This window comes from Oncorhynchus kisutch, linkage group LG15 (genome assembly GCF_002021735.2).
Source record: "Oncorhynchus kisutch isolate 150728-3 linkage group LG15, Okis_V2, whole genome shotgun sequence".
NCBI lineage: Eukaryota > Metazoa > Chordata > Actinopteri > Salmoniformes > Salmonidae > Oncorhynchus > Oncorhynchus kisutch.
The window spans coordinates 88,273,227-88,297,609 of record NC_034188.2 but is presented as its reverse complement, the minus strand read 5'-3'; the positions used below and the strand labels follow the sequence as shown (position 1 = coordinate 88,297,609).

The 24,383-nt window shown below is 46.7% G+C and overlaps 1 protein-coding gene across 2 annotated transcripts in view; it reads right to left on the bottom strand.

The window, feature by feature from the left end:
- The window catches only part of LOC109904933 (SR-related and CTD-associated factor 4-like), a 63,365-nt gene extending 41,491 nt beyond the window's left edge, over nt 1–21,874 (bottom strand). Inside the window, exons 1-10 of one of the 2 annotated variants that reach the window (XM_031791257.1) lie at nt 21,713–21,874; nt 20,665–20,748; nt 20,473–20,517; nt 20,131–20,292; nt 19,337–19,660; nt 18,736–18,909; nt 14,246–14,559; nt 10,644–10,837; nt 10,439–10,539; nt 10,109–10,222 (exon numbers count right to left, since the gene is read on the bottom strand). In XM_031791257.1, coding sequence (XP_031647117.1) covers nt 10,109–10,222; nt 10,439–10,539; nt 10,644–10,837; nt 14,246–14,559; nt 18,736–18,909; nt 19,337–19,660; nt 20,131–20,292; nt 20,473–20,517; nt 20,665–20,748; nt 21,713–21,742 — 1,542 coding nt within the window. In that variant the 5' untranslated portion in view covers nt 21,743–21,874. The remainder of the gene's footprint in view (nt 1–10,108; nt 10,223–10,438; nt 10,540–10,643; nt 10,838–14,245; nt 14,560–18,735; nt 18,910–19,336; nt 19,661–20,130; nt 20,293–20,472; nt 20,518–20,664; nt 20,749–21,712) is intronic. The other variant, XM_020502030.2, reaches the window with a different exon arrangement.
- Between the last annotated feature and the right edge of the window lie 2,509 nt (nt 21,875–24,383).

The following is a 24,383-nucleotide window of genomic DNA, read 5'->3' as shown; positions in this document are numbered from 1 at the left end:
ATAGCCTGCCGCCCCACATAAACACAATATATATTTAAGTTATACACTAAACACATTTTTTTTTAAATTCAGTTGATGGCGCCAGCACGATTTGGTCTTACCAATGTTTTTTCACAACGATAATGACCTGACCTGTGTCCCCTAACGTACCTGCACTCCATACAGAAACACACTAATAATGAATAGATATATTTAAAAAATTAGCACACCCTTGACATTCAACACTGGGCCTGTGTTAAACTGGCCAGAATGAAAAGAACAGTCCTGGGAACAGTCCTGGGAACAGTCCTGGGAAAACAGGCTGATCAAGATTCTTATAATGAACGACCTTCCATACTCAAATAATTACATTTTTAACTTGAGAATATCAGATTTACACTGATTGTTTGGAGGGAAATTATTTTTGTGCAATCTCAAAAAGGGGTGTTCATTGTTAGCGATTTTGATCTGTCAGTCTACAGTTGTAGGGCCATATAAAATCAGATATATTTTGGTAAATTCCCCCCCAATTCTCACTTTCCTAATAGAAATATAAAACATTTATGGTCTTAGGGCTGACCCCAATTAGTTGACTGGTCGATTGTTTAGTCGTTAGGCTGCAGCTGCAGGACCGCTAACTCCACCTTTGTGCAAGGAGGAGCAGGAGGAGCACTGCCAGAGCCCTGCAAAATGACCTCCAGCAGGCCACAAATGTGCATGTGTCTCCTCAAATGGTCAGAAACAGACTCCATGAGGGTGGTATGAGGGCCCGACGTCCACAGGTGGGGGTTGTGCTTACAGCCCAACACCGTGCAGGACGTTTGGCATTTGCCAGAGAACACCAAGATTGGCAAATTCGCCACTGGCGCCCTTTGCTCTTCACAGATGAAAGCAGGTTCACACTGAGCACATGTGACAGACGTGACAGAGTCTGGAGATGCCGTGGAGAACGTTCTTCTGCCTGCAACATCCTCCAGCATGACCGGTTAGGCGGTGGGTCAGTCATGGTGTGGGGTGGCATTTCTTTGGGGGGCCGCACAGCCCTCCATGTGCTCGCCAGAGGTAGCCTGACTGCCATTAGGTACCGAGATGAGATCCGCAGACCCCTTGTGAGACCATATGCTGGTGCGGTTGGCCCTGGGTTCCTCCTAATGCAAGACAATGCTAGACCTCATGTGGCTGGAGTGTGTCAGCAGTTCCTGCAAGAGGAAGGCATTGATGCTATGGACTGGCCCACCCGTTCCCCAGACCTGAATCCAATTGAGCACATCTGGGACATCATGTCTCGCTCCATCCACCAACGCCACGTTGCACCACAGACTGTCCAGGAGTTGGCGGATGTTTAGTCCAGGTCTGGGAGGAGATCCCTCAGGAGACCATCCACCACCTCATCAGGAGCATGCCCAGGCGTTGTAGGGAGATCATACAGGCACGTGGAGGCCACACACACACACTACTGAGCCTCATTTTGACTTGTTTTAAGGACATTACATCAAAGTTGGATCCGCCTGTAGTGTGGTTTTCCAATTTAAATTGAGTGTGACTCCAAATCCAGACCTCCATGGGTTGATACATTTGATTTCCATTGATAATTTTTGTGTGATTTTGTTGTCAGCACATTCAACTATGTAAAGAAACAAGTATTTAATAAGAATATTTCATTCATTCAGATCTAGGATGTGTTATTTTACTGTTCCCTTTATTTTTTTGAGCAGTGTATATATACACATACACACACAGTTGAAGTCAGAAGTTTACATAGACCTTGGCCAAATACATTTAAACAATTCCTGACATTTAATGTCCTGTCTTAGGATCACCACTTTATTTTAAGAATAAAAGTAGAGAGAAATATTTAGTTCAGCTATTCTTTCATTACATTCCAAGTGGGTCAGAAGTTTACATACACTCAATTAGTATTTGGTAGCATTGCCTTTAAATTGAGTTAAGGACAGTGCACATTAATCAACGTTTCGGTAAAAGTGCCAGTTTTATCCAACTGGCTAATTTTCAAAATCAGTCCCTGGGCAGATTATTAAAAACAATTACAATACAGACAATCAATGACCACCCCGCAGAGCAACATAGGACAAAAAGCAATAAGACAAAATCCATAAAAGCAACAGTGTTTCCACACCTCACAAGGTACAGACAACATGGAAATTGGTTAACTTGGGTCAAACATTTCAGGTAGCCTTCCCACAATAAGTTGGGTGAACTTTGGCCCGTTCCTCCTGACAGAACTGATGTAACGGAGTCAGGTTTGTAGGCCTCCTTGCTTGCACACGCTTTTTCAGTTCTGCCCACAAATTTTCTGCAGGATTGAGGTCAGGGCTTTGTGATGGCCACTCCAATACCATGACTTTGTTGTCCTTAAGCCAATTTGCCACATCTTTGGAAGTATGCTTGGGGTCATTGTCCATTTGGAAGACCCATTTGCGACCAAGTTTTAACTTCCTGACTGTCTTGAGAGGCCAGCCCGCCGCCCCCCTCTAGCCACCAGGCCAGCCCGCCGCCCCCCTCTAGCCACCAGGCCAGCCCGCCGCCCCCCTCTAGCCACCAGGCCAGCCCGCCGCCCCCCTCTAGCCACCAGGCTACATGCCGCCCCCCTCTAGCCAACATGCCGCCCCCCTATAGCCAACAGGCTACATGCCGCCCCCCTCTAGCCAACAGGCTACATGCCGCCCCCCTCTAGCCAACAGGCTACATGCCGCCCCCCTCTAGCCAACAGGCTACATGCCGCCCCCCTCTAGCCAACAGGCTACATGCCGCCCCCCTCTAGCCAACAGGCTACATGCCGCCCCCCTCTAGCCAACAGGCTACATGCCGCCCCCCTCTAGCCAACAGGCTACATGCCGCCCCCCTCTAGCCAACAGGCTACATGCCGCCCCCCTCTAGCCAACAGGCTACATGCCGCCCCCCTCTAGCCACCAGGCTACATGCCGCCCCCCTCTAGCCACCAGGCTACATGCCGCCCCCCTCTAGCCACCAGGCTACATGCCGCCCCCCTCTAGCCACCAGGCTACATGCCGCCCCCCTCTAGCCACCAGGCTACATGCCGCCCCCCTCTAGCCAACAGGCTACATGCCGCCCCCCTCTAGCCAACAGGCTACATGCCGCCCCCCTCTAGCCAACAGGCTACATGCCGCCCCCCTCTAGCCAACAGGCTACATGCCGCCCCCCTCTAGCCAACAGGCTACATGCCGCCGCCCCCCTCTAGCCAACAGGCTACATGCCGCCCCCCTCTAGCCAACAGGCTACATGCCGCCCCCCTCTAGCCAACAGGCTACATGCCGCCCCCCTCTAGCCAACAGGCTACATGCCGCCCCCCTCTAGCCAACAGGCTACATGCCGCCCCCCTCTAGCCACCAGGCTACATGCCGCCCCCCTCTAGCCAACAGGCTACATGCCACCCCCCTCTAGCCAACAGGCTACATGCCGCCCCCCTCTAGCCAACAGGCTACATGCCGCCCCCCTCTAGCCACCAGGCTACATGCCGCCCCCCTCTAGCCAACAGGCTACATGCCGCCCCCCTCTAGCCACCAGGCTACATGCCGCCCCCCTCTAGCCAACAGGCTACATGCCGCCCCCCTCTAGCCAACAGGCTACATGCCGCCCCCCTCTAGCCAACAGGCTACATTTTTTATTTTTTTTTATTTATTTTACCTTTATTTAACCAGGTAGGCAAGTTGAGAACAAGTTCTCATTTACAATTGCGACCTGGCCAAGATAAAGCAAAGCAGTTCGACAGATAAAACGACACAGAGTTACACATGGAGTAAAAACAAACATACAGTCAATAATGCAGTATAAACAAGTCTATATACAATGTGAGCAAATGAGGTGAGAAGGGAGGTAAAGGCAAAAAAAGGCCATGATGGCAAAGTAAATACAATATAGCAAGTAAAATACTGGAATGGTAGTTTTGCAATGGAAGAATGTGCAAAGTAGAAATAAAAAAATAATGGGGTGCAAAGGAGCAAAATAAATAAATAAATAAAAATTAAATACAGTTGGGAAAGAGGTAGTTGTTTGGGCTAAATTTTAGGTGGGCTATGTACAGGTGCAGTAATCTGTGAGCTGCTCTGACAGTTGGTGCTTAAAGCTAGTGAGGGAGATAAGTGTTTCCAGTTTCAGAGATTTTTGTAGTTCGTTCCAGTCATTGGCAGCAGAGAACTGGAAGGAGAGGCGGCCAAAGAAAGAATTGGTCTTGGGGGTGACTAGAGAGATATACCTGCTGGAGCGTGTGCTACAGGTGGGAGATGCTATGGTGACCAGCGAGCTGAGATAAGGGGGGACTTTACCTAGCAGGGTCTTGTAGATGACATGGAGCCAGTGGGTTTGGCGACGAGTATGAAGCGAGGGCCAGCCAACGAGAGCGTACAGGTCGCAATGGTGGGTAGTATATGGGGCTTTGGTGATAAAACGGATTGCACTGTGATAGACTGCATCCAATTTGTTGAGTAGGGTATTGGAGGCTATTTTGTAAATGACATCGCCAAAGTCGAGGATTGGTAGGATGGTCAGTTTTACAAGGGTATGTTTGGCAGCATGAGTGAAGGATGCTTTGTTGCGAAATAGGAAGCCAATTCTAGATTTAACTTTGGATTGGAGATGTTTGATATGGGTCTGGAAGGAGAGTTTACAGTCTAACCAGACACCTAAGTATTTGTAGTTGTCCACGTATTCTAAGTCAGAGCCGTCCAGAGTAGTGATGTTGGACAGGCGGGTAGGTGCAGGTAGCGATCGGTTGAAGAGCATGCATTTAGTTTTACTTGTATTTAAGAGCAATTGGAGGCCACGGAAGGAGAGTTGTATGGCATTGAAGCTTGCCTGGAGGGTTGTTAACACAGTGTCCAAAGAAGGGCCGGAAGTATACAGAATGGTGTCGTCTGCGTAGAGGTGGATCAGGGACTCACCAGCAGCAAGAGCGACCTCATTGATGTATACAGAGAAGAGAGTCGGTCCAAGAATTGAACCCTGTGGCACCCCCATAGAGACTGCCAGAGGTCCGGACAGCAGACCCTCCGACTTGACACACTGAACTCTATCAGAGAAGTAGTTGGTGAACCAGGCGAGGCAATCATTTGAGAAACCAAGGCTGTCGAGTCTGCCGATGAGGATATGGTGATTGACAGAGTCGAAAGCCTTGGCCAGATCAATGAATACGGCTGCACAGTAATGTTTCTTATCGATGGCGGTTAAGATATCGTTTAGGACCTTGAGCGTGGCTGAGGTGCACCCATGACCAGCTCTGAAACCAGATTGCATAGCAGAGAAGGTATGGTGAGATTCGAAATGGTCGGTAATCTGTTTGTTGACTTGGCTTTCGAAGACCTTAGAAAGGCACGGTAGGATAGATATAGGTCTGTAGCAGTTTGGGTCAAGAGTGTCCCCCCCTTTGAAGAGGGGGATGACCGCAGCTGCTTTCCAATCTTTGGGAATCTCAGACGACACGAAAGAGAGGTTGAACAGGCTAGTAATAGGGGTGGCAACAATTTCGGCAGATAATTTTAGAAAGAAAGGGTCCAGATTGTCTAGCCCGGCTGATTTGTAGGGGTCCAGATTTTGCAGCTCTTTCAGAACATCAGCTGAATGGATTTGGGAGAAGGAGAAATGGGGAAGGCTTGGGCGAGTTGCTGTTGGGGGTGCAGTGCTGTTGTCCGGGGTAGGAGTAGCCAGGTGGAAAGCATGGCCAGCCGTAGAAAAATGCTTATTGAAATTCTCAATTATGGTGGATTTATCAGTGGTGACAGTGTTTCCTATCTTCAGTGCAGTGGGCAGCTGGGAGGAGGTGTTCTTATTCTCCATGGACTTTACAGTGTCCCAGAACTTTTTTGAGTTAGTGTTGCAGGAAGCAAATTTCTGCTTGAAAAAGCTAGCCTTGGCTTTTCTAACTGCCTGTGTATAATGATTTCTAGCTTCCCTGAACAGCTGCATATCACGGGGGCTGTTCGATGCTAATGCAGAACGCCATAGGATGTTTTTGTGTTGGTTAAGGGCAGTCAGGTCTGGGGAGAACCAAGGGCTATATCTGTTCCTGGTTCTAAATTTCTTGAATGGGGCATGTTTATTTAAGATGGTTAGGAAGGCATTTTTAAAAAATATCCAGGCATCCTCTACTGACGGGATGAGATCAATATCCTTCCAGGATACCCCGGCCAGGTCGATTAGAAAGGCCTGCTCGCAGAAGTGTTTCAGGGAGCGTTTTACAGTGATGAGTGGAGGTCGTTTGACCGCTGACCCATTACGGATGCAGGCAATGAGGCAGTGATCGCTGAGATCTTGGTTGAAGACAGCAGAGGTGTATTTAGAGGGGAAGTTGGTTAGGATGATATCTATGAGGGTGCCCGTGTTTAAGGTTTTGGGGAGGTACCTGGTAGGTTCATTGATTATTTGTGTGAGATTGAGGGCATCAAGTTTAGATTGTAGGATGGCTGGGGTGTTAAGCATGTTCCAGTTTAGGTCGCCTAGCAGCACGAACTCTGAAGATAGATGGGGGGCAATCAGTTCACATATGGTGTCCAGAGCACAGCTGGGGGCAGAGGGTGGTCTATAGCAGGCGGCAACGGTGAGAGACTTGTTTTTAGAGAGGTGGATTTTTAAAAGTAGAAGTTCAAATTGTTTGGGTACAGACCTGGATAGTAGGACAGAACTCTGCAGGCTATCTTTGCAGTAGATTGCAACACCGCCCCCTTTGGCAGTTCTATCTTGTCTGAAAATGTTGTAGTTTGGAATTAAAACTTCAGAATTTTTGGTGGTCTTCCTAAGCCAGGATTCAGACACAGCTAGAACATCCGGGTTGGCAGAGTGTGCTAAAGCAGTGAATAGAACAAACTTAGGGAGGAGGCTTCTAATGTTAACATGCATGAAACCAAGGCTATTACGGTTACAGAAGTCGTCAAAAGAGAGCGCCTGGGGAATAGGAGTGGAGCTAGGCACTGCAGGGCCTGGATTCACCTCTACATCGCCAGAGGAACATAGGAGGAGTAGAATAAGGGTACGGCTAAAAGCTATGAGAATTGGTCGTCTAGAACGTCTGGAACATAGAGTAAAAGGAGGTTTCTGGGGGCGATAAAATAGCATCAAGGTATAATGTACAGACAAATGTATGGCAGGATGTGAATACAGTGGAGGTAAACCTAGGTATTGAGTGATGAAGAGAGAGATATTGTCTCTAGAAACATCGTTGAAACCAGGAGATGTCATTGCATGTGTGGGTGGTGGAACTAATAGGTTGGATAAGGTATAGTGAGCAGGACTAGAGGCTCTACAGTGAAATAAGCCAATAAACACTAACCAGAACAGAAATGGACAAGACATATTGACATTAAGGATAGGCATGCTTAGTCGAGTGATCAAAAGGGTCCGGTGAGTGGAGAGGTTGGTTGGTGATTTAGACAGCTAGCCAGGGCATCGGTAGCAAGCTAGCATAGGATGGAGGTCTGTTAGCCACCCCTTACGTTCCGTCAGTAGATTAGTGGGGTTCCGTGTGGTAGAGGGGATTAATCCAAATCACACAAACAACAACAAAAATAAAAACAATAGATATAGTTATAGAGGCCCAAGAAGAAAATATAATAATAATAATTTAAAAAATAATTTAAAAAAATAATAATAAAAAAATTGTCCGATTGTCTATTCAGATAGCAGCCGGTAAGACAGCTAACGGTTAGCAGGCCGCAGATGGGCGTTCAGGTAACGTCGCGACGGAGGAGCCGGCCGAATAACTCCTTCGGGTAGATAACGTCGGCAGTCCAGTTGTGAAGGCCCGGTGGGGCTCCGCGAAGGCAGTAAAACGGGTCCGGATAGGTGACTGCAGCCCAGGTGTGATTGATGGAGCTCAGGAGTGATTGACGGAGCTTGCTAGCTCCGATGGTCACACGGATAGCAGCTAGCTAGCTGTGAGATCCGGGTATGAATGTCCAGGGACATGGAGAGAAAAATTGGTCCGGTATGTTCCGTTCCGAGCCGCGCTGCGCCGTACAGAACTGGCGATAGATTTTCGAGCTAAAGGATAGCTGATGACCACAAAACGATTTGCCAGTAAAGGAGCTAACTAGCTTCTGAACTAGCTTCTGGATTAGCTTCTGGCTAGTTTCAGGCTAGCTTCTTGGAGTTTCTGGCTAGCTTCTTGGAGGATTACAGATCTGAGGTAAATAATACTTTTTTATAAATATACATTGGTGAGGCGGGTTGCAGGAGAGTGTTTTGAAGATGAGTTGATGGAAAATAAAAATAAAATGTATGTGAAAAAGTTGTAAATATATATATATACAGGACACGACAAGACGAGGACAAAAGACGTCTGAACTGCTATGCCACCTTGGAGACATGCCGCCCCCCTCTAGCCAACAGGCTACATGCCGCCCCCCTCTAGCCAACAGGCTACATGCCGCCCCCCTCTAGCCAACAGGCTACATGCCGCCCCCCTCTAGCCAACAGGCTACATGCCGCCCCCCTCTAGCCAACAGGCTACATGCCGCCCCCCTCTAGCCAACAGGCTACATGCCGCCCCCCTCTAGCCAACAGGCTACATGCCGCCCCCCTCTAGCCAACAGGCTACATGCCGCCCCCCTCTAGCCAACAGGCTACATGCCGCCCCCCTCTAGCCAACAGGCTACATGCCGCCCCCCTCTAGCCTAGCCAACAGGCTACATGCCGCCCCCCTCTAGCCACCAGGCTACATGCCGCCCCCCTCTAGCCAACAGGCTACATGCCGCCCCCCTCTAGCCAACAGGTTACATGCCGCCCCCCTCTAGCCAACATGCCGCCCCCCTCTAGCCAACAGGTTACATGCCGCCCCCCTCTAGCCAACAGGCTACATGCCGCCCCCCTCTAGCCAACAGGCTACATGCCGCCCCCCTCTAGCCAACAGGCTACATGCCGCCCCCCTCTAGCCAACATGCCGCCCCCCTCTAGCCAACAGGTTACATGCCGCCCCCCTCTAGCCAACATGCCGCCCCCCTCTAGCCAACAGGCTACATGCCGCCCCCCTCTAGCCAACATGCCGCCCCCCTCTAGCCACCAGGCTACATGCCGCCCCCCCTCTAGCCAACATGCCGCCCCCCTCTAGCCACCAGGCTACATGCCGCCCCCCTCTAGCCAACATGCCGCCCCCCTCTAGCCACCAGGCTACATGCCGCCCCCCTCTAGCCAACATGCCGCCCCCCTCTAGCCACCAGGCTACATGCCGCCCCCCTCTAGCCAACATGCCGCCCCCCTCTAGCCACCAGGCTACATGCCGCCCCCCTCTAGCCAACATGCCGCCCCCCTCTAGCCACCAGGCTACATGCCGCCCCCCTCTAGCCAACATGCCGCCCCCCTCTAGCCACCAGGCTACATGCCGCCCCCCTCTAGCCACCAGGCTACATGCCGCCCCCCTCTAGCCACCAGGCTACATGCCGCCCCCCTCTAGCCACCAGGCTACATGCCGCCCCCCTCTAGCCACCAGGCTACATGCCGCCCCCCTCTAGCCAACATGCCGCCCCCCTCTAGCCACCAGGCTACATGCCGCCCCCCTCTAGCCACCAGGCTACATGCCGCCCCCCTCTAGCCAACATGCCGCCCCCCTCTAGCCACCAGGCTACATGCCGCCCCCCTCTAGCCAACATGCCGCCCCCCTCTAGCCAACATGCCGCCCCCCTCTAGCCAACATGCCGCCCCCCTCTAGCCAACATGCCGCCCCCCTCTAGCCACCAGGCTACATGCCGCCCCCCTCTAGCCAACATGCCGCCCCCCTCTAGCCAACATGCCGCCCCCCTCTAGCCAACATGCCGCCCCCCTCTAGCCAACATGCCGCCCCCCTCTAGCCACCAGGCTACATGCCGCCCCCCTCTAGCCAACAGGCCGCCCCCCTCTAGCCAACATGCCGCCCCCCTCTAGCCACCAGGCTACATGCCGCCCCCCTCTAGCCAACAGGCCGCCCCCCTCTAGCCACCAGGCTACATGCCACCCCCCTCTAGCCAACATGCCGCCCCCCTCTAGCCAACATGCCGCCCTGTCCGCAGTAATTAAATCATAAAGCTTGACTGCTTTCAGGAAGTCTAAAAGTCCCTCCTTTGATTAGAATCATTTTTACCACATTATAAAAAGAGTTGGTTTAACATTTTTTAAAATCAACAAGTACCTTGATAGCCTTCTGGTTGACCTTGAAGGATCCTCTGCCGAGTTTGTGTAGAGCTCTGTAGGCATCCTGCCTGTGGACCATCACTATGTAGGCACATCCCCGAGGAGGTATCATCTGGAGGGGAGCGGGATGGAGAAGGTTGGCTTTCGCTCCTAAATTGTTCCCTTTCACAAACAGCCTAGTGTATTTTTCAGGGTCAATCTCCCACCCTGTGTCCTATATAAAGCACTCTCTTATTAGACTATTTCTTATGTGGCTTCAGTGAAAAGTAGTGCACTGTAAACGGAAATAGGTTGCCACGGAGTAGATCAGTGTCCACTTCATACTCACATTGATGGAGTCTATCTGCCCAAACTCCTCTAGTAAACACATGACGTCCTGCTGAGAAGTCTTCTTGTCTAGCTGGCCCACCCACAGAGTCGTGGTGCAAACTAGACAACAACGAGGGAAACATTAAATACGGGGCCCTTGTCGAATATTGTAGGGAAAGGGAGCCATTTTGGGACGCAGTCCTTGTGTATCTGACAATACGTACCACTGAGTGTCTGGCTCTTGATGCTGGGCAGACCTTTCTGTCTACGGTCTTTGTCCTTCTCTCTCTCCTTCCTCTCCTGCGAGCGGGAACGAGGGGAGTTCCAGCGACTCTCCCTGGAGCGGGACCCGGAGCGCTGGGAGGAATGTCGGGGTTTCCGGGAGGGAGAACCGGGGGACCTCTTTCTCCTGGGAGAACTGGAGAAATCAAACCTTATTTAAAATGCTTTTAAAATCACAAGGTACTAAAATCAGGGCTCTCCAACCCTGTTCCTGAAGAGCTACCGTCCTTGTTGGTTTTCACTTTAACCCCTAATCAAGCACACCTGATTCTAATCATTAAATGGTTGATAAGATTAATCAGGTTAGTTACAACTGGGGTTGGAGTTAAAACCTACAGGAGGGTGTCTCTAGTAACAGGGTTGGAGTTAAAACCTACAGGAGGGTGTCTCTAGTAACAGGGTTGGAGTTAAAACCTACAGGAGGGTGTCTCTAGTAACAGGGTTGGAGTTAAAACCTACAGGAGGGTGTCTCTAGTAACAGGGTTGGAGTTAAAACCTACAGGAGGGTGTCTCTAGTAACAGGGTTGGAGTTAAAACCTACAGGAGGGTGTCTCTAGTAACAGGGTTGAATTAAAACCTACAGGAGGGTGTCTCTAGTAACAGGGTTGAATTAAAACCTACAGGAGGGTGTCTCTAGTAACAGGGTTGGAGTTAAAACCTACAGGAGGATGTCTCGTAACAGGGTTGAATTAAAACCTACAGGAGGGTGTCTCTAGTAACAGGGTTGGAGTTAAAACCTACAGGAGGGTGTCTCTAGTAACAGGGTTGGAGTTAAAACCTACAGGAGGGTGTCTCTCCAGGAACAGGAGAACTAAAGCACTTAAGTAAAACAATCAAATTAAATATATAAAATCAAACAAGATAAGATAGATGACTAAAAGACTAAAAGCCAATCCAACACAGCAATACGAGGGACTAAAAGCCAAGCTAACACAGCAATACGAGGGACTAAAAGCCAATCCAACACAGCAATACGAGGGACTAAAAGCCAATCCAACACAGCAATACGAGGGACTAAAAGCCAATCCAACACAGCAATACGAGGGACTAAAAGCCAATCCAACACAGCAATACGAGGGACTAAAAGCCAAGCTAACACAGCAATACGAGGGACTAAAAGCCAATCCAACACAGCAATACGAGGGACTAAAAGCCAATCCAACACAGCAATACGAGGGACTAAAAGCCAAGCCAACACAGCAATACGAGGGACTAAAAGCCAAGCTAACACAACAATATGCTTTTTGTTTTATGTTGCTCTGTCTGTATGCTATGTCTTGCTTGTCCTATGTTGCTCTGTCTGTATGCTATGTCTTGCTTGTCCTATGTTGCTCTGTCTGTATGCTATGTCTTGCTTGTTCTATGTTGCTATGTCTGTATGCTATGTCTTGCTTGCCCTATGTTGCTATGTCTGTATGCTATGTCTTGCTTGTCCTATGTTGCTATGTCTGTATGCTATGTCTTGCTTGTCCTATGTTGCTATGTCTTGCTTGTTCTATGTTGCTATGTCTGTATGCTATGTCTTGCTTGCCCTATGTTGCTATGTCTGTATGCTATGTCTTGCTTGTCCTATGTTGCTATGTCTGTATGCTATGTCTTGCTTGTCCTATGTTGCTATGTCTGTATGCTATGTCTTGCTTGTCCTATGTTGCTATGTCTGTATGCTATGTCTTGCTTGTCCTATGTTGCTCTGTCTTGCTTGTCCTATGTTGCTCTGTCTGTATGCTATGTCTTGCTTGTCCTATGTTGCTCTGTCTGTATGCTATGTCTTGCTTGTCCTATGTTGCTATGTCTGTATGCTATGTCTTGCTTGTCCTATGTTGCTATGTCTTGCTTGTCCTATGTTGCTCTGTCTGTATGCTATGTCTTGCTTGTCCTATGTTGCTCTGTCTGTATGCTATGTCTTGCTTGTCCTATGTTGCTCTGTCTGTATGCTATGTCTTGCTTGTCCTATGTTGCTCTGTCTGTATGCTATGTCTTGCTTGTCCTATGTTGCTCTGTCTGTATGCTATGTCTTGCTTGTCCTATGTTGCTATGTCTGTATGCTATGTCTTGCTTGTCCTATGTTGCTCTGTCTGTATGCTATGTCTTGCTTGTCCTATGTTGCTCTGTCTGTATGCTATGTCTTGCTTGTTCTATGTTGCTCTGTCTGTATGCTATGTCTTGCTTGTCCTATGTTGCTCTGTCTGTATGCTATGTCTTGCTTGTCCTATGTTGCTCTGTCTGTATGCTATGTCTTGCTTGTCCTATGTTGCTCTGTCTGTATGCTATGTCTTGCTTGTCCTATGTTGCTCTGTCTGTATGCTATGTCTTGCTTGTCCTATGTTGCTCTGTCTGTATGCTATGTCTTGCTTGTCCTATGTTGCTCTGTCTGTATGCTATGTCTTGCTTGTCCTATGTTGCTCTGTCTGTATGCTATGTCTTGCTTGTCCTATGTTGCTCTGTCTGTATGCTATGTCTTGCTTGTCCTATGTTGCTCTGTCTGTATGCTATGTCTTGCTTGCCCTATGTTGCTATGTCTTGCTTGCCCTATGTTGCTATGTCTTGCTTGCCCTATGTTGCTATGTCTTGCTTGCCCTATGTTGCTATGTCTTGCTTGCCCTATGTTGCTATGTCTTGCTTGCCCTATGTTGCTATGTCTTGCTTGTCCTATGTTGCTCTGTCTGTATGCTATGTCTTGCTTGTCCTATGCTGCTATGTCTGTATGCTATGTCTTGCTTGTCCTATGTTGCTATGTCTGTATGCTATGTCTTGCTTGTTCTATGTTGCTATTATCTATATTGTAATTGTTTTTAATAACCTGCCCAGGGACTGCGGTTGAAAATTAGCCGGCTGGCTAAAACCGGCACTTTTACTGAAATGTTGATTAATGTGCACTGTCCCTGTAAAAATAAAAATAAACTCAAACTCAATACGAGGGACTAAAAGCCAAGCCAACACAGCAATAAGGCAGACTAAAAGCCAAGCTAACACAACAACAAGGCAGACTAAAAGCCAATCCAACACAGCAATACGAGGGACTAAAAGCCAATCCAACACAGCAATAAGGCAGACTAAAAGCCAAGCTAACACAACAATACGAGGGACTAAAAGCCAATCCAACACAGCAATACGAGGGACTAAAAGCCAATCCAACACAGCAATACGAGGGACTAAAAGCCAAGCCAACACAGCAATAAGGCAGACTAAAAGCCAATCCAACACAGCAATACGAGGGACTAAAAGCCAAGCCAACACAGCAATACGAGGGACTAAAAGCCAATCCAACACAGCAATACGAGGTACTAAAAGCCAATCCAACACAGCAATACGAGGGACTAAAAGCCAAGCCAACACAGCAATAAGGCAGACTAAAAGCCAATCCAACACAGCAATACGAGGGACTAAAAGCCAAGCCAACACAGCAATACGAGGGACTAAAAGCCAATCCAACACAGCAATACGAGGGACTAAAAGCCAAGCTAAAAGGTGGGAACAGACAGGATTCCATTAGAGGTCTCCTAAACATAACCAACTAATATCAACAAAACGCCCAGCTTCTTACCGAGAGCCAGACCTGGAGCGTGACCTCCTGCCGTGACCCCGCTGTCTCCCCTCCCTCCTCCCAGACGGGTCTTCTCTTTCTCTGGAGTTTCCCTGGTCAGTGTGCTGGCTCTGGCTGTAGCCCTTGTTCAGACCAGGGTATCCTCCAACAGGTGTCTGCTGTCTTCCAGGCTGGCCCTGAAACTGTTGCTCCATGTTGGGCTGCATCGGACCAGGAAAATGGCCATCGTACTGGTTCCCTGGAACAAGGGGATTCGTCTCCTCTCTCTTCACTTCTTCTGGTTCGTCGTCATAATCAAAACGGTCCAGGAGTTTCTGAAGATCGACATCCATAACAATGAGTATAATTTAGCTACACAACAATAAGAGCCGCATAATTTAGCTCCACATCCCATAGCAACACATCCTTAACAGAGTGCAATGATTTACGTCGACATCTATAATAATCACACTAGACTTAATATCTGTGACTGACCATCCCTTTCAAGGACGCTTGTGTGTATGTACTGACATGTATGTGGAACTGAGATTCAAACACTACATGTTAATGTTTTAAATATATGCAAATTGTAACCATGGTGTTGGGAACCATAGGGATAGGGGGGGGGGTGGAACCTCTGAGGGCCACTCCTCCTGATTACACTAGTGACCATATCCCCCACGCATCCCACACAGGTGGAGGTGTTGCTAACATTCACGACAAATTTCAATTTACAAAAAAAGATTCTCGGCCTCTTTTGAGCTTCTAGTCATGAAATATATGCAGCCTACTTAATCATGTTTTATTGCTACTGTTTACAGGCCTCCTGGGCCAGTTACAGGCCACCTGGGCACAGAGTTCCCGGAATGCCTGTCTGATCTTGTAGTCACGGCAACTAATATAATTTTTGGTGACATCAATGTTCACATGGAAAAGCCCACAGACCCACTCCAAAAGTCTTTCAGAGCCATCATCGACTCAGTGGGTTTTGTCCAACATGTCTCCGGAACTACTCACAGCCACACTCTGTATCTAGTTTTGTCCCGTGGAATAAATATTGTGGATCGTAATATTTTTCTTCATAAGCATAGACTAATAGGACCAACATTTTATTACGTTTGCAATCGCGACATATAACCCCCAACCAAGGATCATCAAAAGCCATTGTATAAATTCTCGGACAAAATTCCTAGATGCCCTTCCAGACTCCCTCTGCCTACCCAAGGTCGTCGGAGTACAAATATCAGTTAACCACCTAACTGAGGAACTCAATTTAACCAAAATGCAATCGCACCCTTAAACTAAAACATTTGTCATAAGAAACTTGCTCCCTGGTATAGAGAAAATACCAGAGTCCCTAAGCAAGCTTCCAGAAAACTGGAACGGAAATAGAGTTCCATCTAACTGGAAGTCTTCTGACTAGCTTGGAAAGACAGTACCGTGCCGTATCGAAGAGCCCTCACTGCTAAGCCATCATCCTATTTTTCCAAACCTAATGGAGGAGAATAAGAACATTTAATTGTTCATACTGTCGCAAAGATAACTAAATAAGCAGCATTCCCCCAAGAGAGGATGGTTTTCACTTCAGCAGTGATGAACGATGATTAGAAGCTACGGACTCCTCTATGAGGAGTTGTCCTGAGTCTACACAGAACTACCAGGACCTAGGATCAATGGGGACAAGTTTTTTTTAAATTCTGTATCCCGACACATTCATGGCCTCTAAACCGTCAAGCTGCATACGGGGCACCTACTACAACTACTGAAACGGTTACTTCCTGTACTTGGTCCTACTTTGTTGAACATAAAAACCGTCTTCCTATCCTCCAGATGTGTACCAAACTCACTAAAGAAGTGGCAGTAATAAAGCCCCCCTTGAAAAAGCCAAACCTTGAACCTGAAAATTAAATAAATACATTTAAAAATTTTAAATTTAAAAAATAATAATAATTCGGCCTATATTGAATATCCCATTCCTCTCAGTTTTGGGGGGAAAAAGGTGTTGTACAGCAACTCACTGTCTCCCTGAAGACAAATAATGCATATGAATAGCTCCAGTCTGGTTTTAGACCCCCATCATAGCACTGAGACTGCACTAGTTGAAGTGGCAAATAACGTTTTCATGGCGTCAGACCAAGCCTCTGCGTCTGTCCTCCTAGACCTTAGTGCTGATTTTGACACCATTGTTCACCACATTACTTTGGAGAGATTGGAAATCCTAATTGGTCTACAGGGACAAGTTCTGGCCTGGATTATATCTAATCTGTCGGAAAGGTATCAGTTCGTCTCTGTGGATGATTTGTCCTCTGACAAATAAAATATTTAAGTTTTGGTGTTCCTCAAGGTTCCGTTTACGGACCACTATTGTTTTCACTATATATTCTACCTGATGATGTCATTCGGGAAACACTCAACTTTCACTGCTATGAAGGCGACACACAGCTGTACATTTCAATGAAACACGGCGAAGCCCCAAAATTGCCCCCCCTGGAAGCCTGTGTTTCAGACGTATGGAAGTGAAGTGACGCAAATGTTTGACTTAAAAAATCTATTTAAAAATCAGACCAAACAGTTTGTTCTAGGTTAACAAGAAACGAAGAGATCTGCTGTATGATATGACAATTAATCTTGATGGTTGTACAGTAGTCTCAAATAAAACTGAAGGACCTCCGCGTTAATCTAGACCCTGATCGCTCTCTTTTGACAAACACAGCCAGGACATAATTTTTTCCATCTTCATAACAATTGCAAAAATCTGAAACTTTTTGTCAAAAAAAATTATGCAGAAAAACTAATCCATGCTTTTGTCACTTCTAGATTAGACTACTGCAATGTTCTACTCTCCGGCTAAAGCAGTTAGTGCTAAACACGGCTGCTAGAATGTTGACTACAACCTAAAAAATTAGATCATATTACGCCAGTGCTAGCCTCTACACTGGCTTCCTGTTAAGGCAAGGGCTGATTTCAAGGTTCTACTGCTAACCTACAAAGCATAACATGGACTTGCTCCTACCTATCTTTCCGATTTGGTCCTGCCGTACATACCTACACGTTAGCTACGGTCACAAGACGCAGGCCCCCTAACTGTCCCTGGAATTTCTAAGCAAACAGCTAGAAGCAGGGCATTCTCCTATAGTGCTATATTTTTATGGAATGGTCTGCCTATCCATGTGAGAGACGCAGACTCCATCTCAACCTCAAGTCTTTACTGAAGACGCATCTCTTCAGTATGTCCAATGATTGAGTGTAGTCTGGCCCAGGGTTGCGAAAGTTGAAAGGCAAGGCACTGGAGCGAAGAACCGCCGTTGCTGTCTCTGCCTGGCCGGCTCCACTCTCTCCACTGGGACTCTCTGCCTTTGATCCTATTACAGGGGCTGAGTCACTGGCTTTACTGGTGCTCTGCCATGCCGTCCCTGCGTCACTTACATGGGTGGAATCGCTGACAGGATCTCCTGTCTAGTCCTGCACGGGCTTGTGAGGGTGGAGATCTTTGTGGGGTATACTCAGCCGTGTCTCGGGTAGTAAGTTGATATCTGTCTGTTGATATCCCTCTAGTGGTGTGGGGGCTGTGCTTCAGCAAAGTGGGTGGGGTTATATCCTGCCTGGTTGGCCCTGTCCGGGGGTATCTTCGAAAGGGGCCCTAGTGTCCCCCGACCCCATTATCTATGCTGCCAGGGGGCTAGGGTCAGTCTGTTATATCTGGTATCCTGTGCGATTTAAGTAATAAATAAATAAATAAATATATATACACACACACCCCCCCTCCCCCCAGTAGAACCTAAGCACTAGGACCATGCCTCAATCCCACCTGGCTGTGCTCAGTCCCACCTGGCTGTGCTGCTGCTCCTGTTTCAACTGTTCTGCTTGCTGATATGAAACCCTGACATGTTCACCGGACGTGCTAGCTTGTCCCGGACCTGCTGTTTTCAACTCTCTCTCTAGCGCACCTGCTGTCTCGACCACGGCATGCTCAGCTATGAAAAGCCAACTGACATTTACTTGTGAGGTACTGATATGTGGCACCCTCAACAACCACTGATTATTATTTGACCCTGCTGGTCATCTATGAACGTTTGAACATCCTGAAGAACAATTGGGCCTTAAAATGGCCACGTACTGTTATAATCTCCATCCGGGACAGACAGAGGGCTGGCCACCTTTCTCAGCCTGGTTCCTCTCTAGGTTTCTTCCTGGCTTCCTGCCTTTATAGGGAGTTTTTCCTTGCCACCATGTTTTTACATATTCCTTGCTTGCGGTTTGGGGTTTTAGGCTGGGTTTCTGTATAGCACTTTGTGGCATCAGTTAAATGTAAAAAGGGCTTGAAATAAATGTCATATGTGACTTAGAAAAAAAATCTATTTCGTTACGTGTTGGACCCCAGTAAGACTAGCTGTCGCTAATTGCGATCCTAATAAATCAGAAATCAAAAGCTGTCCTGTTAAGATTAGGCCTCTGAAAATTGTCTTGTTGGTCAAAAATATGCCTAAAGTACAAACAAAAAAAATCATTACCTTAGCTAGTGAGTTCTTCTGCTCCGTAGGATGTGTCTGGTGTGTGTTCAACGGTGGGTGGTGTGTATTATGCTGGCCTTGGACAACATGTGGGTGGTTCTGGTCAGCCATGGTGTTTGGAACCACAGGGGGAGTCTGTTGCCCTGGCTGGAACCTCTGGAGGATCTTCTGAAGCTGGACAGACAGGAAGGAATACAGCGGAATTACACTTAATCCACCCAATCAGTTACTACCTAGGTGACAAGCAAGATACTATGCAATTATCCTTTATTGGGCTGGTAGAGAACTTTTATTCCCCCCAGAAGAATTAACTAGTTTACAGGAAACAGTCAACTGGATTGGTCAAGAAAGAGCAATGGTGAATTTCTGTCACAGTCATGTTGTTCTGGGGTATATGAGCTAGTAGTGTGTAATACTGTAACTATAACAAAATACTTAGAATGAGTATAACTAGAATATAATCACTGGACCATGGGCAATTTAACAGGTAAACTCATGGGTACACTCAGAAGTAGGACACAGCATCTAGGATCTCTATGGGTGCACTCATCATCGCTGACCTGGTATTGTGATGCATACTTTCATTCTATATAGCTCTCACCTCATGTCCCTGTCCAGACTGGAAAAGCTGTGCCACGGCAGCCAGGGCCTCGGGGTTCTGGAGTTGTGGGGGGAGCTGGGGCAGGGCTGCTGCTATGGAGGCCCTGGAGACTTGGGGCAGGGCTGCTGCTATGGAGGCACTGGAGACTGGGGTCTGGACTGATGCTATAGAGGCACTAGGCACCTGGGGCTGGGCCTGGAGGTCCTCCTGGGGGGAGGGAGTAGGGACTATGGAGCCAGCAGCCATATCCAACAGGGGCTGGACGACGTCCATCTCAAATACAGCGTTCTTTTGCCACAGGTTGAGAACACGGATGATCTTACTCTTCAGGGAGAGAGGGAAAGGGAGACAAAGGCAAAGGGGTGGAATAAGAACCAACAATGAGAAAGGTTTACAGTTATGTTCTGCTTTAGCTGGCCATTAAGAATATCAAAAAGAGTAAAGTTTCAACTCTTAATTTTTGTACCAGCTCAATACAGCCACACCCGACCCAACTACTGATTAAGTCAATACAATCATCCACAATTTAACCGTTGATTAATTGAATAAACATCCACTATTTAACCGTTGATTAATTGAATAAAACATCCACTATTTAACCGCTGATTAAATTGAATACAATCATCCACTACTTAACCACTGATTAATTGAATACAATCAACCACTATTTAACTGTGAATTAATTTAATACAATCATCCACGATTTAACCACTGATTAGTGTGTTATCGCTAGAACAAAAACAGCATCCCCGACATGGTGGAACACCAGAAAAACAGCTACAGTAATAACCCACCTTGTCATCGTGTGGACAGAGGTAGAGGTTCTGGAATGTCGGGGTGAAGTTCTTTTGGAACCTGGGTCCATAGACGTCCTTATCCACTCCAAACTGATGTCGGGACTGTCGGACAATGGAATCCACCACGTATAAACCAGGAACCTTCAGTTCTGGCTTACACTGGAGTAACAAGTAACATGTTATTATCACTAGTCTTTCCACATTATCACTGGTCTACAAAATTACAATAAGGGTAAAGGTTTGTTTTTGTTATATGCTTTCAAAAGCTACTGGCATTGTCTGAAAGCAAAGTGACCCCACTATTGATTATAGTTCCTTGGTTGTGTTTCCATGACATACCTTCTTGATGAACTTCTCCACAATCTGGACGACATGCTTGTAGAGCTGAGAAAAGGGGACAAGAAGTGGAAACAGGATCATTATGTTTCATGGTGTGAATCTAAACAAGGTCACATTTTGGCATCAATTTTTTATATATACATATTTCATTTTCCAATGAGAAACACTCACACACATGTTGGCCAAACTTACCTTGATAGCCTTTATTGCTGATTTAGTGACTGACATCATCTTTGCTCGTGATATTGGAGGCTTCATGTCAATCATGGAGAATAACTGGACAAGGAGGGAAACGAAGAATACCTTTAGCTAGCACCTAAACGAGGTCATCTAATCCAGACTCCACATCAATCCCAAAAGCACATTTGTTTTTATAAGCATGAAACCCAGAATTGGGGATTGAGGGTAGACAGGTCATGTTCACATAGGGAAACAAACACTGACGACACTGAACACATGGTGCAAATACAGAATAACATATACAACGTGAAGAAAGGAGACGCTGCCATATTTCGGATAAGGCAACAATAAAAAATGAAAACAGGCTAGTCACCTGCAAGATAAAGACAGCCATCTAACTAGAATAACGCTTGCTAACGTTAAGCAATAACACCTGTTATATTCACGTAACGTTATATTTTTCAGGAAGACATAACTTAGTACATAGAAACGACTGGGCAACTAACATTACCAAACTTTTAGTGACAACCATGTGGTTCTGCATTTCCTACAACAATCCCAACTAAGGTTAGTTAGCTAAATTAGCCACCATTGGCGTATTTGCCAATAACAAGCCGACCTTATCAGCCCAACAAAACAGAACACTGGCCGTGCAATAGCGTTCACACTATCAGCGGTTAATGGCATGGGTTATACATTAATAGCAGACCAGTTGAGCAAGAAAACTCTTGAGGTTGATGCTCCATCGTCTTAGGTCAACAAGAAGGGCAAAGTTCGCCATTATCTTGCATGATAGCTTTTAGAGTGTTATCGTTAGCTGCGTAGTCATTTTTGAGTTGTAGATTGGAAGGTCGAAAAGTGGGTAGCTTAGCTAGCTAACGTCTGATTTGCTATTACACATTGTCCTTCTGGTGGGCTAGATCATTCTAGTAACATGACACAGAGTTGGCTAAATTAGGACATATTCAGCCAATACATCGACAATTCAACTAGCTAACATTAGCTAGATTAGCTAGCAGAATAGCAGCGTAGCTAGCGAACAGAAAGCTTCATGTTTTACCTCCAAGTTGAAAGCGTTGACGGAATCCATAATAATATATTGATATGCCGACAAAATATATACCGTTTTAAATGAATAATACGTGTTTATTTAGCTGACTATGTTTATGTAGTCGCAAACATTGGCCTGCGTTGCTAACCCATCTATCCGCTGGTTGATAATAGGTGTGGCCAAAACGTTTCCGACGGAAACAAGTCTCGGGAACACAGAACAGAATTCCCGCGAGAAAAACCTAGAAGAGGCGAGGACTGGTTGCTGCAACAACACGCCACAGGGGCGAGCAGTGGAGTCAGGTTGCAATTCAAGTGTTTCACACAAGTTGAGAATGGCGATATGATGATAAATCGATCATTTATAGTAAACTCAATTATGCTAATCATAAAGATCGAAATGGATTGCAAGGGTAGCTGACAACACATGAAAGCTGTTAAAAAGAAAATAAGAAAATTAAGTGATACTTCACAAACCCAAGATAAACCACCCCATAGAAATCAAATCACATGCGCCGAATACAACAGGTCGTTAACCAACAATGCCGTTTTAAGAATAATAAGTGTTAAATAAAAAAATAGATAAGTAAAAAATAATTAAACAGCAGCAGTAAAATAACAATAGCAAGGCTATATACAGGGGTACCGGTACAGAGTCAATGTGCGGGGCACCGGTTAGTCGAGGTAATTGAGGTAATATGTACATGTAGGTAGAGTTAAAGTGACAATGCATAGATAATAAACAGAGTAGCAGCAGCGTAAAAATTTGCATCCTGTAGCACAAACTCCAAAAACGTTCTGGGACACTGTAAAGTCCATGGAGAATAAGAACACCTCCTCCCAGCTGCCCACTGCTCTGAGACTAGGAAACACTGTAAAGTCCATGGAGAATAAGAACACCTCCTCCCAGCTGCCCACTGCACTGAGGCTAGGAAACACTGTCACCACCGATAAATCCACGATAATCGAGAATTTCAATAAGCATTTTTCTACGGCTGGCCATGCTTTCCACCTGGCTACCCCAACCCCGGTCAATAGGTCTGTACCCCCCACAGGAAGGCTTACCCAAGCCTTCCCCATTTCTCCTTCGCCCAAATCCAAATTCAGCTGATGTTCTGAAAAAGCTGCAAAATCTGGACCCCTACAAATCAGATGGGTTAGATAATCTGGACCCCTACAAATCAGATGGGTTAGATAATCTGGACCCCTACAAATCAGATGGGTTAGATAATCTGGACCCCTACAAATCAGATGGGTTAGATAATCTGGACCCCTACAAATCAGATGGGTTAGATAATCTGGACCCCTACAAATCAGATGGGTTAGATAATCTGGACCCCTACAAATCAGATGGGTTAGATAATCTGGACCCCTACAAATCAGATGGGTTAGATAATCTGGACCCCTACAAATCAGATGGGTTAGATAATCTGGACCCCTACAAATCAGATGGGTTAGATAATCTGGACCCCTACAAATCAGATGGGTTAGATAATCTGGACCCCTACAAATCAGATGGGTTAGATAATCTGGACCCCTACAAATCAGATGGGTTAGATAATCTGGACCCTCTCTTTCTAAAATTATCCTAAACGATCAATCGCCATCAAGAAATTACAATACTGTGCAGCCGTATTCATCAACCTGGCCAAGGCTTTCGACTCTGTCAATCACCGTATTCTTATCGGCAGACTCAACAGCCTTGGTTTCTCAAATGACTGCCTCACCTGGTTCACCAACTCCTTCTCAGACAGAGTTCAGTGTGTCAAATCGGAGGGCCTGTTGTCCGTATCTCTGGCAGTCTCTATGGGGGTGTCAACGGGTTCAATTCTGCTGGTGAATCTCTGATCCACCTCTACGCAGACGACACCATTCTGTAGACTTCTGGCCCTTCTTTGGACACTGTGTTAACTAACCTCCAGACGAGCTTCAATGCCATACAACACTCCTTCCGTGGCCTCCAACTGCTCATAAATTAAAGTAAAACTAAATGCATGCTCTTCAACCAATCGCTACCTGCACCTGCCCGCCCATCTAGCATCACTACTCTGGACGGTTTTAACTTAGAATATGTAGACAACTATAAATACCTAGGTGTCTGGTTAGACTGTAAACTCTCCTTCCAGACTCACATTAAGCATCTCCCATCCAAAATTAAATCTAGAATTGGCTTCCTATTTCGCAACAAAGCATCCTTCACTCATGCTGCCAAAACATACCCCCGTAAAACTGACCATCCTACCGATCCTTGACTTTGGCGATGTCATTTACAAAATAGCCTACAACACTCTACTCAACAAATTGGATGCAGTCTATCACAGTGCCATCCGTTGTGTCACCAAAGCCCCACATACTACCCACCACTGCGACCTGTATGCTCTCGTTGGCTGGCCCTCGCTTCATATTCGTTGCCAAACCCACTGGCTCCAAGTCATCTATAAGTCTTTGCTAGGTAAAGCCCTGCCTTATCTCAGGTCACTGGTCACCATAGCAGCACCCACCCGTAGCACGAGCTCCAGAAGGTATATTTCACAGGTCACTCCCAAAGCCAATTCCTACTTTGGCCGCCTTTCCTTCCAGTTCTCTGCTGCCAATGAAGTCACTGAAGCTGGAGACTCATATCTTCTTCACTAACTTTAAGCATCCGCTGTCAGAGCAGTTTACAGATCATTGCACCTGTA